The 15410-nt window shown below is 39.0% G+C and overlaps 1 protein-coding gene across 1 annotated transcript; it reads right to left on the bottom strand.

Moving 5' to 3' along the window:
* Positions 1–2101: 2101 nt before the first annotated feature.
* LOC137291657 (phospholipase A-2-activating protein-like) lies at positions 2102–13514 on the bottom strand. Its single transcript, XM_067823083.1, has 12 exons — positions 13186–13514; positions 12192–12385; positions 9394–9495; positions 8794–8913; positions 7723–8026; positions 7272–7432; positions 6246–6403; positions 5237–5456; positions 4749–4835; positions 3875–4000; positions 3414–3560; positions 2102–2765 (listed from the first exon to the last, which is right to left on the bottom strand). Exons 1-12 carry the CDS (start codon positions 13323–13325, stop codon positions 2209–2211), a joined length of 2316 nt encoding a protein of 771 aa, XP_067679184.1. The 5' UTR covers positions 13326–13514; the 3' UTR covers positions 2102–2208.
* Between the last annotated feature and the right edge of the window lie 1896 nt (positions 13515–15410).

Genomic DNA, 15410 nt, shown 5'->3' with positions numbered 1-15410 from the left:
TCTCGTTTAGCAACGTGAGTATGTATGTGTGTATGCTGGAAGACCATGAGATTGGGTAAAGGAACCAGCAACCGTCAGCCCTCCATACTGACACTGTAACCAGTAGCCAGATATAGCCACTGTATTCAGGCGGATTCTGAGACACGACTGATTGTAGGTCATTTCACCCAGACATATTTCTTTCAACATTAGTAACTGCTAAGTTCTTGTTTGTTAGTAGTTCCACGTTGCACTCAAAATATTCCAGGACCAAATAATCCAGTGATCACGAGTATGAGCATAGATCTTCGCAACTGGGATAGGATGAGATGTGTCAACTAAGTCAGCCAGCCTGACCACCCGATCCGACCCCGTTAGTCAGTGTGCGAAATAGTTTCAAAATTTTGCTAGCCTGTTGTGCTGATTATGCTTGAAAACTTCAAGCCAACAATGTTAATTTACTAGCCTGAAATCTGCTAGTGGAAACTAAGCAGAAGACTAAATAGAGAAAAGGACATTGTGGGCATGATACGGGTTTATAATTAAGCTGATAATACACTTTTTTTGCATTTCTAAAAGGATTATAACTTAACAAGTCGGATAGAGTGATCTATCATGTAAATTCACTAGCTAATCAGTCCACTGACGGTGATGATTTACTGGCCTGAATGGATTTCTACTAGCCACAGGCTAGTGGGCTAGTGGTGCCAATGGCTTTTCTGTTCTGCCCTAACCTCACATTGTCTCATTGCTGACATAAGAATTGAAATCCACTGAGGGAAACTGGAATCAAACCTATCCAAGACCAAACTGGGTATGAATGACTGGCTAGTTCATAGCAATGACCTAAGGCTAGTTTATGACTGACTACTTCCTAAGTGTAATTCATAAGTTCGTCAATGGAATTCACCTAATTCTGTGTGGAATCTCCTGGGTTTCAGAGCATCAATGTGCTTTGATTTTTTTCTATACTATTCACAAAGAATATAAGAATTTACGACTTGAATGGACTTCTTAATATATAATATGACCAGAATCTAACCACAATGACACATCACATCATGTACAATACGTGCCATCATATGGGAGCTCACCGTCACTAATGTAATTCTGTAATCCAGCAAACACCTACATGGGGTTGGATATAAGGGTCACAATGAAGAACTTTGTGTGCTTTTACATATACAGTATACATACTAAGAGTATCAGTTTACCTTCATACTAATCCATAGTACTGATTTCATTGAATTGGGAAATAGGTTCCAATTAATCATAAATATGTTCAAATTCTGCAACTGTTCCGAAACTGTCATCACATCAATTCTCAGAAAAGTAATATTTAAATACAACCAATAATATGCCACTCTAAAAAGGGTAAGAGATCACCAATCAATGTCATACTATCATACTAAATCCCTAGTGCAATCACTAAATTAACTGCAGTAGTATGAAAAATCTTCAGTGGTAATTAACATACAAACAGTTCTCTTATGAAGAAAACTAATAAGAGTTTTCCTTTGTTTGTTGAACTATTCAGCACAGTAGGCAGAAATTCAAGAACAGTAAACTATTTCAACATCATCAACATAATAAAGAAAGATAACAAATATTTATTTCATTAATTTGGTCACAAATGTCTCTAAATGTTCCAATTGTTAAAATGCTATTTACAAAACTTCTATTAACTTTTTCCTGTTGTGAAAATGTTGCCTATAATGTACTTGAAGGTTAATGATAGTTAATCAAGCTGAACCTAACTTATTACATTCCTTTTATCAGATGAACTATCCTGATTTCTTATAATTTTTGTGTTCCTGTCCAAGAAAGTCTCGTATCCCTCCCAAAGTCAAAGAAATAATTGAATTCTACGAATTACTTTTTATGCTTTATGTTTCAACAACAACTGCTTTCATTGCCTGTTCTGTATTTTGCTCATTAATTTAATCAACTTTGAAAAGTTTCTTGTTCATGACTAAAGTGCACTTCAAGTTGACATAAATGATGTTTGTGTGTCTACATACTGGTAAAAACTGAGTTGAGAGGGCACACTGGCTCACTGTTTACACCTCGAAATGCAGAAAAATGTTGACAATTCTTCAGTAAATTTGACAATGACAGGCTGTAGAGGTACAGCTATATGACACTATGCCTCTTTATTCATCCATCCCATACAAGAGGTGAACACTTTCCCTTTACAAATATCACATTCACTTACAGCAGAACATGCAGTCAAACTTTCAAAATGTTAAGAACCAGCTGTGCACACTCTGGCACCTTCTTTGGTTCTGTTAGTTTCACTAGCCTGACTATGGGATTCTGAAGGTCCAGAGACTGAGCTAGTGCTAATGCTTCCTCATCACCAGAGAGGATCGTACCAATGCTCACAATGATTCTAAAATTTGCTTCATGGTCTGGTGAGGCTTCGAGAACACTTTGAGCTGCAGAGAGGCATTGTGATTTCCCTTCGATATCCTCTGTTCCACGAAGAGCAATTGTGTAGTTCAGTATGACAGAAGCAATGGCTATCTGTACATTCTTGTTGGTCTTCTTGCAGGTCAATGCGGAGCCTAAGACACTGTCTCTATTCTCACATAAAGCTGTTCTACCCTGAGACTGGGAGAACAGGTTGGTTAGGCATCTGAGAGCCAGCATCTGGCAGGCTGGTGGTTTGTCAGGGTTGATGAAGGAAATCAGTTGTTGTAATGAGGCTTGGCTGCTGAAGACCTGGTTGCCCTGGGGATGCTTCACACAAACCCTCACCACATCCAGAGCTGGGAACACCACATCTGTAACAACATTGTAACAGTCAGTGAATAATATGAACCAGGGTTGTTAGTTGATGTACACCAAGTCTGGAAATCTGGTCTACACATGCATCTTGATTTCACCACCACATCTCCCCAACATCACATTTGATAACCTAGCAATACCTCCCCAGAAGTCTGAAAACTCATCTGATGACCTCACCTGCTGATCTCATCATACCTCCCAAACAAGCCAGAGAGACTACTCATGTGATGACCATACCATACCTCCCCACAAAACATAGAGGTTACTTGCTTGCTGACCCTACCATACTGTGGTGAGTGTGCCTACATTCTGCCAAAGTTGATTCTCTCTCGCACTAAGACTTTGGTGAGTTTGCTATATTGTATTTTGTGTCCCATTGAATTAGATTTTGTCTCTCTTGAATTGTATTTGTAATCAGCATTGTGACTATTGACTTGTGACTTTGTATACCTTGCTCTCGTTGCATAATAATACATAATTTGAACGTTTATGACTTGTCTTTGTTCTGTTTTGCTGGTTCACAGGGGATTTCTTACATAGTTTGTCACGGAAAATTCTTAACCGTAACAATACCTCCAAACAAGCTAGTGAAGCTCCTCACTTGATGACCCTGTCATACCTTGCATTAAGTCAGAGATACTTACTTAATGGCCAGGATAACAGCCTCTGCACTGTCTGCAGCTGTTGTTGAGAGGCTGACTGCCCCGCAATGAGAGATGCCAGGTCATCAATACTGGAGTCCGGCACCTTGAAGCTGTCTCCAACTGTTCCATTGAACTCCTTTAACTTGCCTGTACAAAACCAAAATGGTAAGGCCATAGGACTAGTTATTTGATTAGGCAGCCAATAAGTAGACACTGTTTCCACCAACTGGGATACTAATTGCTCACACTATGAACATACTGTGTGCAGAAAACACTATGAACCATAATTCTACACTATGGACCATACATATCATCAACTTTATTTGGTCTTGTGATCAAGGATAGCTAATGTCCTACTGGGAAAAGAGAATCTCACCAAACCTGATCTCACTACAAAAAGTATAAATTAATTCTCCAGTAATGTAAGTTGTAAGTTCACAAGAACCTGATAATGTTCATACCTAAAATCTGTGTGGGGTTGGCCTGGTCGAATGTGAGGAAGGATGTGATTGGGAAGAAGGAGTTGCTGGAGGTGGTGGTGGTGGTGGTGGTGCTGCTGCTGCCAGCCGGTTTGTAACTGCCAGAACCTGAAACACAGTCATTTCAGCATGTAGATATTCAAAGGTAAACGGATAGGCTGCATAAAATAAAATTAAATGTTTCTCAGGTACAGTTTTTTTCAGAAGTGATGAATGCAGTAGGACTGTTTTTAAATATTTGATAGAAGTGACACGGGAGGCACACATTCTTAATTTTTCTCTCTCAGAAATACGTCTTGGGCAGTTTAGAACATGTTAACGAGTAGTAGATTCAGTCACACTTGTTCTTACACTCATTCTCAAAGTGCCCAAAATTGTTCTTTTTTTAAATGGCAACAAACAATTGTTACGTGCCCAAATGAACGTGATGCGCCAATGCCCGACCAACATTTCACTTCTTTAATTTAGCCTTAGCAGGACAGCTGATCTGACAAAACTTTCACACACAGACAGGACATTTAAACATAGTGTATCCATGAGAATTCAGTGTAAAGGCTGTTGACGCAAAAGATTATATCGTGTCAAAAATATGAATGTTGTTTTATACCATAGTAAGAACATCTATAAATGATCAACCCTAGGCCAATCAAACCAGCATAAGCTTCACAATCCACTTGATCAAATACAAAAACCATCAATCTCCATATGAGTAAGCTTTTATGATAATAAAAAAAGATAGTATTGATGATAGATATGTTTCTGTCTCACTTGTTGCTCAGAGTTTTATACATTATAATAGAAAGCATGGTGTAACGATAATACAGTATTGTGTATAATTCTTTGATAGTTTCCTCACCAGTGAAGGGGTCCGCTCCATGTGGGGCTCCAGTGCCTGCACCAGCTCCTGGTGCAGCTCCTGACCCTGGGACATAACGTCCTTCACCTTCATGTAAAACAGTAAACAATCAGTCTACAAACCACAAGACAAAATGCAACAATCAAAGTACAGGACTGTCATTCACACATCAACATGAATCAAAACTGATTTATCTTAGGTAAAGATTATCTGAAAATGAACATGGATATAGACTGACATTCCATTCCAATAACAAGTTATCATAGTTAAGAACAATTATCTATGAAAAAATCCAAATGGAGCCAAATGACCCCTATTTTTCATAGATCTGAGGTAAGCCAAACTTGGTATATCATTCTAGATGCGCGATGGATTATAATTTAATTTATTCCCTAGGGCCCAGGAGAAAATTCCCATCCCTATGGGTATGACACACATTCTACAGAGAGAAGATATGGAAATCGACAAGGCCACAGTTGTCTACTGACCGGTGAATGGGTCAGAGTATGAAGGCTGTTCTGTACCCAGGGTGACTCCCTTAGTGTTGTCTGTGATGAACTTGGCTACCTGGTCAAGGAACATTTGGCTGAGTTGGTGTTTCTCCAGGAATCTCTGTGCGGCAAACCATGGGTCTTCAGTGATGTTGTATGGCAGTTTGAGAGGCGGCATGCCTTCCTGAATGTCCACACTGAACACGTAGTCATATTCCTGCAAGCAGTGAGTGGGATGGGTTGAATGATGGTTTGATCAGTCACATCCCAACATGGCCAGTAAACGTGAGAAGAAAGCCAAGACTGTCACACAACTGCAGACAGGTCTGTGACATGCATCATAACATGTGTTGCCCTGATAGACCAAACATCATACTCCACAAAAACATGGTAATTAGGTAGGCCAGTCTTGGAAACAAGTAACAAAATAATAACAAAACTGCCATAAAGACTAAACTAGAAATATTGATCCACTCATCAACAACTCTGTGATAGACTGTAACACCAACAGTTTTCAGTTAGGTTTAGGCTAGCAAATGATGATTTGGTTTATTTCATTTTCATATTTCATATTTCATTTTTATCAGGAAAATATGAGGATGGCATGGTATTTCTGATATACAGCATGATATATTTGCCAATACACAGCCCTAGAAATCAATCATGGCAAACAAACTGAAGAAACAAAAATCAAGAAAAGAAACTATTGATAGAAGAGAATTTATCATGAAGTGACAGTGGCTATACATTTGGACTTAACTACCACCAATAATACTGATACATGAATAATATTTCCAAAATCCCGTCTCCAGTAAGTAGAGGAAATACTACAATCAATATGCATGTACGTACTAAATAGGTAAGTTATAAGTGCAACCTGATTTTGTGTGGTGCATTCAGCTTTTGATGTCAATCCCTTAAAACAAGCCCTGTCTTCGATGAAGATCATATATTTAATTTATTCCTCTGTTCAGATGCTAAAGATATCTTATCCATCTTGTCCTACCTTGCCTTCATAGAGTGTCTTCCCTGATGTCTGTTGTGACCCCCCACTGGAGCCAACAACATCCCCAATCTTGGTCCAGCTTGCCTTGGCAGCATCCCATTGATACAGCTCTATCTTATCACCCTGACGAACCATCTTCTGCTGCCCGTCCTTGCGCCCTGGAGGTACATAAAAAAACATGTCATGGAGTTTCTTTGTTTCGGTTTGTTTGTCATTTCATAATGTTACAGTTATATGTTTGCAGTCTCTCAATTATTAAGGCTAAATTGGTTCAAATACAATAGACATGATGACACACACACTATAACATACGGTAATGATACCTGGAGATTGCTTTGTTCTGTGAGAGCCAGCAGACACTGAGAGAAATGAAATCAACCAAGTTATTGAACAGCAGATTCACTTAGTCCCATGTAATAAGCAAAGCCTAAGCCAAATACTCCAGGTTTAGTGAGCTAGGTGATGGTGCTGACTACGTCAGCTGAAAAAAAGATGTTTTGTTTGGAATATAATAACATGGCCACAGTGAAAGTCATCTGAAAACTGGTTGAGAACCTCTTGAAGACTGTTGTTTTTGTCGGGGAATGTACATAATGAGGTCATCTCTGTAGAGGTGGTTATAGGACGTACCACTGATGCACCAAGGGTCAGGATTTAACTTTACTTGCATTAGAACAACAGACAAAACATACTGCCTTTTCCACAGAGCTCACACTCTGCGATTCCATGCCACCAGAATAAGACACCTCTTTCAAACAAAGCTTATGGACTATGAGCTGGTCCTTGTTTCACCCTCTCTACACTCAGCTGAGTGTCTGTACAGCATGGGCTACTGAATACAGTATTCTAACTCAGACCCTCACAGGTTACTTAGTAGGGTACAGAACATTAATGACAGACATACTACTCAAGCCTTCCACGGTTACGCTGGACACAACATAAGCATTTCAGAAGTCTTACTGGTATTTGTTTTGTTAAACTTTTTCCCATTGCATAATGTAATAATATCAAACAGGTGTTTTTTACCTGGATTAATTAGCACTTCAGGACCAGGTATGTCTTCTGTCTTGATGTCGCCCACCTGTGCTGGAACTGTGGATGCAGATACCTGCTCCTCATAAGCTTGCAGTTCCTCAGCGGATGCCATTCGCTCAGGTGCTGATGTGAACACTCGTATGATTCCATCACTACAAAGAAAGAAACAGGATCTCACGGCTTGTTACAGTTAATATCTAGTTACAGTCTCGAGCATAATACAGTTATATGATTCGGATTCAGGCTGACGGGTGTAAAACGTAATCAAATAACACAAACACAGCAAATGTCCATAAGTGTCATATTTCCTTGTCTCCCAGCCCTATCATTATAACAAGAGTGCATTTTGGACTCGGATCTTTTACACTGCTTTAGGATCAAAGTCATTGCATACTTTCAGTTTTGTGTGGGAAAATATATGCCTGTTTAGCATGAGCAATACCTCGCTCCTGTGACAATGTCTCCATTGGGTAGTGTACACACTGTCCATACGGACTGTGTTGGGTGGGGAATGGTCTGGGCACTCTCTGCGCCCCGCCACACCTTCACTGTGCGGTCTTCGCTACTGGTCACAAAGTCCTGGCCATTGGGAAACAGGGCTACACTGTACACATAGTTGGCATGGCCGTAGTAGGTGCAGACACAGTCACCTGAGAGCAGCCAACGCTTGACTGTTGCATCATTAGAGCAGGACAGAAATTCACCACCGTTCATAACAGCTAAACCTCGAACACAGTCTTCATGACCTGCAGGAAATGAAGCATGTTCATTGATAACGTCACTAACACAAATAGATTGGAAAGTTTAAACACAGCTATGACATCACTCTATAATTTCAACTGTAAACTATCATTAGCTAACTGCCATTTCTCTGCAATGGTGATTTTAATTTAAGCTGGTATTAATTCTGAGCTTGTATGTTTTGAATGTACTGGACACACTTAATGCAATTTAGTATGTTGCCAAATATAACACATTATTACTGGCCTGTTGAAGATACTGCAGTGTAATATTTTTACAGCAATATTGCACTAGGGTAATACCGCTTGACGTATGATGTTAAAATGGTTCAAAGTTGTGATGTCACAATGCTAATGCCGATGTCGCAATTTTACTTAGACCTTGCTTGACTCACGGACAGCTGCGAGTCTTCATACTGTAAGGAATTTCAAAGCAGTTTCTGTCAATTTATGTTGGCAAGTAATAAACAGAATACTTAACTCGCTTCCGTGAAATATCGTTTTTATTAAATTCGTTAAAAATTTCGTATCAAATCATTAACTTGTTTAATAAAAATGGTATTACACAGAAGGTCGTTTAGTATCCTCTATTTCTTAAGTTTTACAATTTTCACTGTACTGAGAATATTTCATCCCAGACGTAACATATTATAAACCTTACTATTTCAAAATCCATAACCTGTATAACAGAGCCCAACCCAATCTCCCAGTTTCGGTGAAGCAAACCATGGTTGCGATGAAAGCAACAAATGAAATGACTGTAACATACACACCATGGAAAGTTCTTTCACATTTCCCTGCCTTCCAGAGTTTGATGGACTTGTCTGCAGAACCTGTCAGCATCATACCATGTTCCGAAATAACTGCCACTGCCCACACAGCTGCCTCATGACCTGTACATAGATTCACTTTCTCACTCACCATTGTGGACAGAAATTTATTCTCAGATAAGGCCAGGCCAAATTTATTTCTTGTTTTATGGATTTAAAACCTATGAAATAAAAAAATTAATTTTACCCACCCAAAAATAATATTCCAATCTTTTAATATGCCCAAAAATGTAAACTTACTAAAAAAATATTTTTCAGAATTAATTTTGTGGCATATACACTTCATAAATATTTCTTTGATTGGTGATTTTTTTTTTCCTCCTGTCTTTAGGTTTCACGAGGACAAGAATCCATAAAACAAATAAAATTGGCCTGGTCTAACCAAAAAACACAAGCATAAGAAAACAGTCTAATCACAATTTCAAATCTCTAGTCTTTCCACTAGTAAATAATGTTGAAATGTACAATGTACACAATCACAATATGATGTGGTAATGTCAGATTACTACAAACTCCAACTGGTAAACCCAGAGCTGTTCTCACCTTCTAGAGTCATCACACATTTTTGTTTGAGCCACACTTTGGCAGTTTTGTCCCAAGAACCGCTGAGAAGGAAGCCAAACTTTCCTGAGGCAACAGCACACACTGCAAACAAGGGTTTGGTTTGGTTTGGTATGCAGAGATTCAGGAGATATTATTCAATGGTAAAATAAATCCAGTGGTACACTGACTAGATTCCGAAGCATTTTGATATCATATGCAGTGAATCCTGTCCACACCGGCATTCATGGGAACTGAAGAAATATGAATTGTGGTGCTGACATGGTTACCTATGACAGGAACTGAGCTCATATTTTCTTCACTTAGTAAACTTAGTCTCAGTGTACTTCGTTACACTCCACCACTGAGTATAACAAAACCTAGTAGAGGGTTGTGTCAGGTAACCTTTGAGCGACAAATGGGCGTCCAATCAAACGTGAGACGGTTGAATAGATTTAACCAATCAGACAACGGCTACTATTTAGGGATTGGAGGGACTTTCAAAATATTCAAGTCACTGACACAGATCTCTCCGCAAACAAAAATCTGCACATAACACGGTTATTTCACCTGCAGTATATACGCGTTGGGGTTTCTGTTGACATTGTTACCATTACCTAATACTTCCGCAAGATAACATCCTTGAACATTGCCCAAAACACTATTTTCTGCGACTGTTTGCTCACCGTTGTCATGGTTGTACGTATGCTGTGTGCATCACCCAGAAGCAATCGTACGCTAAATAGCAATCGGAATCATTCGGGTACGAATCATTTTGAGATAAAAAGTTCAAAAGGTATGTGCGAATGTGCACTTTCGCAATTTGGTAAGCTGTGTTCTGATTGGTCAGTCTCAAAGGTTAGCTGATGTGACCTCCCATAAGGTTTTGTTAGACTCAGTAGTGAAGTGTAATGAAAAGTATTGAGGATAAGTTTATTTAGACTGTCTTCACTTAATAACATATACGTGATAAAACAAACATTTCAAAACAATATTTATTCGAGAGCAATATATCCCCTGAGTTTGATTCTGCCAACCCACTTCTTCTGTGAGCAACAGGGTTGAGATGATGAGACTAATTTTCAAAATGAGAAGGTACATCAACAGATCATCAGGAAGTGACAACATACAAATTACACATCATGGGTGAAAGACGTCTATCACAATGTGGATGTATAACATTGATTAATATGTAATAATAATTTCCCTTCCACCAAAACATTTATATTTGTGAACACAACCATTGTTTGATTTATTCCCGGAGTGGGCCTTTCAATAAGTGTTTTATGGTACATTTACATTATTCATGGTTTTACATTTACATATCAATACATCCTCACTTTGAGAGGGGAGCAACAAGTCAATACACAAGTCGTATCAAGTCACACAAGATTAAGACGTGTGACCTTGCTGTTCTTCTGCCATTGCTGGGAATGATGCCATTGCTTTGCAAGTCTCTAAACAAACACCAAACAGTTTCAAGACCAGATTGGTGACCATCAAAGGAAAAAAAAAGATCTTTATTTGCATAGTTTGAAACCTAAAGGTCTACGTCGTGTGCAGACACTATCACCAGTCACCTTCTTTGTTTTGACAACGTCCACAATAGCAGATTATTACACCTGTCTTCTACTCACAATAGCAGATTAACTCTTTGATTTGACAATTAACAAGTTGTCCCACACCGCCCCCCATGTTCACACCTTCTTAACGAGTTGTCCAACACTGGCGCCTGAATTTGATTGTTACGTAATTGATAGAGGGGCCACTTTTGGAATACACCCTTTGACTGACTGAGATTCACACTGCTTTTAGCAATATTCCAGTATATATCACAGCTGAGGGGTCCCGGAAATGAACATAGCCTAAGCTAAGACCGACAATGTCAAGGCAGAAAAATCAGTTCAAATAATATATCAAGAAACCTAATTCATATTGACCATTTAGTTTATTAGTTATAAATCAAGATGGGAAAGTTTCTCTGCACATATGGAACAAAATATTTTCTTAGTAATAGATATAAGTATGAATCCTGATACTTCTAAGTCAGTACAGAGAGAATCTCACCCAAGTGTCTCCTGATGTCAAACATATCATCACAAGTTGATAAAGTAGCAAATATCCAAGGGTGATATTCTATATATCATCCACAATCATTCTTCATTAGTCTTCAATGAAAAATGTACATCTCTGAACACAGCACATTTTGATTTGCAGTGCAACGATGTCATAGCATTGTGACGTCATCAAGTTCATGACATCATAGCATTGTCAGGGCATTGTCCAAAATCCACTGCCAAAGTGATATCTATTAGGAGATATCGTCTGATCTCACACAAACAATATCTCCTGTGGAACACAGTTCCGGATGATAAATCAATACCAAACATTTCAATCCCAAAAAATCTGGGGTAAACTAGGTCTTCTGCAACCCATGCCTGCTACGAAAAGTGACTATGCTTGCCACAAGAGGTGACTAACGGAATTGGGGTGTCAGGCTCACAGACTTAACTGACATATGTCATGGGTTCCCAACTGCGCATATTGATGCTCATGCTGTTGATCAGTGGACTGTCTGGTCCAGGTACGATTATTTACAGAACACCTCCACATAGCTGGAATATTGCTGAGTATGAGGTGAAACTAAACTCATTCACTCAATCAATAAATCCACAAAACCCCTACAGGACTATGCTAGGAAAAGGTACCCTTTAAGCTGTACATGTAAGCTGTACATGATCAGAATACTCTGCCATATACTAGTAATTCATCAACACATGTTTAAACAGATATCAACTAACCAGTGCTCGTGTGACCAGTAAGCTTGAAGACAGGTTGTGGTGACTCCAGTGTGAATGCCAGGATGGTACTGTCATTGCTGCCAGTGACAATTAGACCATTGGGGTAAGTGTCATCTGGGGGGACCACACACACACAGGCCACAAAGTTGCTGTGGCCACTCATCACATGACCTTCCGTAAAACTGGGATTGTGTCTGCAAGAAACACAGCAGTGTGATAAATATAGAAAAATGTGGCTTCACCTTGTTTCATGGATTATGTAGTTGGTTCCAATATACCACTATGTACTACAACCCATGTGACAAGGTTTGTGACTATGGTATTGTTTACATGACGATTTGTAAAATTAGAATTTTGTATTAGTGGCATCAGTGATTTAGGGCAATATCACTTGATGGGAGATGGTGTTTGAACCAGTTCGTAGATGTGGTGGCCAAAACTGTGATATCAAAGATGTACACGTGTAAATAATTGAATAATAATATTTTGCAAACATTTTAATTTTTATAATCACTGGGACTAAGTATTTGAAAGATGTTATACTTTGTTTTTAGTGATACCAACCTAAGGGCAGCTAAGGACAAGAACAGTAACTGAAAAGTGAACAAATATTTTCTACTATCTTGTACAATGTATTTGGATTTGCATATATAATTACTTTGATGACAATCATATGATAATGTTTATATTTGTTCTTTTGTTTTCAGAGATACGAATCGATGCTGATCCGGAACATTTTTCTCGCAATCTCGGCGAAATGGGGCACTGCATGTAATTCAAAAGTACTGCTTCGTGACATCATACGAGACTTAATTTACAAGATAGCACGGTAATTACTGATCCACTACTTCCAGGGTTACTCTGCGTATCACGTTGTGGTTCAGCGTGAAGTGAGACTACTTGAACAAGATGAAACAAAACGTTTCTTGTGATCGAATACTGAATGATTTTCAACTTATTGTTCATTTATGTAACAATTGACTTTGTTTCTTACTCATTCGGAACCCATATTCGAGATGTGACGTCTCTTGATCCTGACACAATTCCTCCTTCAGGGAAGATTGTTGAGGCAACTGCGCGAACATCTTTTCGATGTCCGACAATATTACACCGCAGTTTGTAGGTAGACGCCATGTTTACTGTGCAGACTCGCAGTTACTACCGGTTTTAGTTTCCACTGGCTGATAATGTTTTCTAGTCGGAAACAATTCTTATGGTATGCCAGAAATCATATCTTTCCTTCTTCCGGTCAATTACTTTATGTAGAAGATGCTCTGTGCAACTGTTTTTGTTTTGTTGTTTTATATTTGTAACTAGAGTTCTGTCCCCTTGATTAGTGAGCGAGTGCTCTTACGAACCTGTTTGTGTTTTACCTTTACTAAAATGAATGCAAATATATGAGAGAGAGAGAGAGAGAGAGAGAGAGAGAGAGAGAGAGAGAGAGAGAGAGAGAGAGAGAGAGAGAGAGAGAGAGAGAGAGAGAGAGCATATAGTGGGGTGGAGTTGGGTGGGAACATTTACCCCGTACACCCTTTCAAATTTGTTAAAGGTCACATGCAACCAAAAAAACCAAACATAATTAAGAGACATTTATCACTTGTTGGTGACACATAATATACATTGCTGCTTTTAAAAAAACAAATAAACAAAATTATAACCGTACAATCGCGATTCAAAAGTGCAATATTTTGTACTTCGGCTCACTTCCCTCGAAACGAAGCCCTCGGGAGACCGAATCCAGTCATAACGGGTGGATATGCACTCCAGTGTAACGACGGCTTCCGATTGGCTGTTTCATTTGCTGATATGTTGATGGTTCATTGTGTGTACAGAAAGATGATCTGTTTGATGGGCATTTTAGAAGTATAGCCAGTCACAAGAAAGTAATATTCTTTATGGATAACAACTTCTTTTTGTGTACTTGATGCGTCGTTTCAGTATGGATTCATATACTGTTGTCAAACAAAATCATATACACTAAAAGAAGTTGTTATCCATGAAGAATGTATATAGAGATGTTGGGTTTGGAAAATACATGTTCTCTGAATTTGCACTCGATCCAATCAAATATCATGTCAGTAGGGATGGTAAACTAGTGCGTGACTGGAATCTGTCCAAGTACAAAGCAGGACTTGAAACTGAGTTTACACCAGTTTCGGTTAGATCCAGTCATCCGAAAAAAATGAATGTACTGGTAGTTTGTTTGCAACCCACAGACATAAAAACATGTCATGTGTATCACACGTGCCTAATTACATAATGTGGCAGACACGGGACTCGGGTGCACGAGTCATAAATCAACCTATTTTCTTCATGTCGTATAGTCGTAAGTTCAAATTGCACGTGGTCAATGATTGAAGCTGTGTATTGCATGTTGTCTTTAGCAGACAGGCAAACAGACATATAGGTGTGAATAAACCAGACACTGAGCTTTCTCTGTGACAGAGACTGCTTACCACAATCAACAAGTTTTTTACATAACGAGTAGATTATGTACTTGTTTGTGTATACAACCAAGATTAGACTACTGGTCACGACCTGAGACGCTAGGCATGCATACTGTTTCAAGCTCCGCGAACCTATTCACTGCGCATGCGTTTTGGACGCAGCGCAGCACAGCTGTTGAAACCAGTTTTCCCCTCAGCGCTGGGGGGGGGGGGGGGGGAGGAGGGGGGGGGGGGATTTAGTGAAACGTTTGAACTCCGATTTCGCGGGCTTTTCTTTCATCGTGATTTTTTCAACTTTATGGGTTGAATTGGCATTTTTCATGATTTGTTTCGGTAAGTGCATACCGAAAGGTACCAGAATCTGCAAAGTTATGTTTTACGTTGCATGTGACCTTTAATATGATCAAAATTATTAATATTTAACAGAACGTTGGCTTGACCTTTATTTGCCTAAAGATTCTCTTGGTTTATGTGATTAATAGAATTCGTCCTTGGATGCCACCTCGATCATGAGTTTCACGCCATATTAAATTTTTCAGATCTGAGTGATTGTGTGAGTGAGTGAGTATGGTTTTACGCCGACTTCAGCAATATTCCAGTAAAATCACGACGGGGGACACCAGAAATTATTTGATGTTATTTTCACCAACGGGCTGTATTAGTCAGCATTTTCAAATCGGTCATTCATGCTAGTTTATGTATAAACGTATGTCCTTAAAAACGTCGACAATTTATGTCACATGCTGATTTTTTCTTGTGAAAATTATTTTTA

The sequence above is a fragment of the Haliotis asinina genome, chromosome 7 (assembly GCF_037392515.1).
Source record: "Haliotis asinina isolate JCU_RB_2024 chromosome 7, JCU_Hal_asi_v2, whole genome shotgun sequence".
Lineage (NCBI taxonomy): Eukaryota > Metazoa > Mollusca > Gastropoda > Lepetellida > Haliotidae > Haliotis > Haliotis asinina.
The sequence above is the reverse complement of the archived record's forward strand: the minus strand, read 5'-3'. Positions and strand labels throughout refer to the sequence as shown.

Coding starts and splice junctions, on each gene's coding strand:
- LOC137291657 (XM_067823083.1), bottom strand. CDS start 13,325: ATGGCGTCTACCTACAAACTGCGGTGTAATATTGTCGGACATCGAAAA. Junction 12,386..13,185: donor CGAATATGGGTTCCGAATGA/GTAAGAAACAAA, acceptor TGTTTCTTGCAG/ACACAATCCCAGTTTTACGG. Junction 4,836..5,236: donor ATACTCTGACCCATTCACCG/GTCAGTAGACAA, acceptor TTTTACATGAAG/GTGAAGGACGTTATGTCCCA.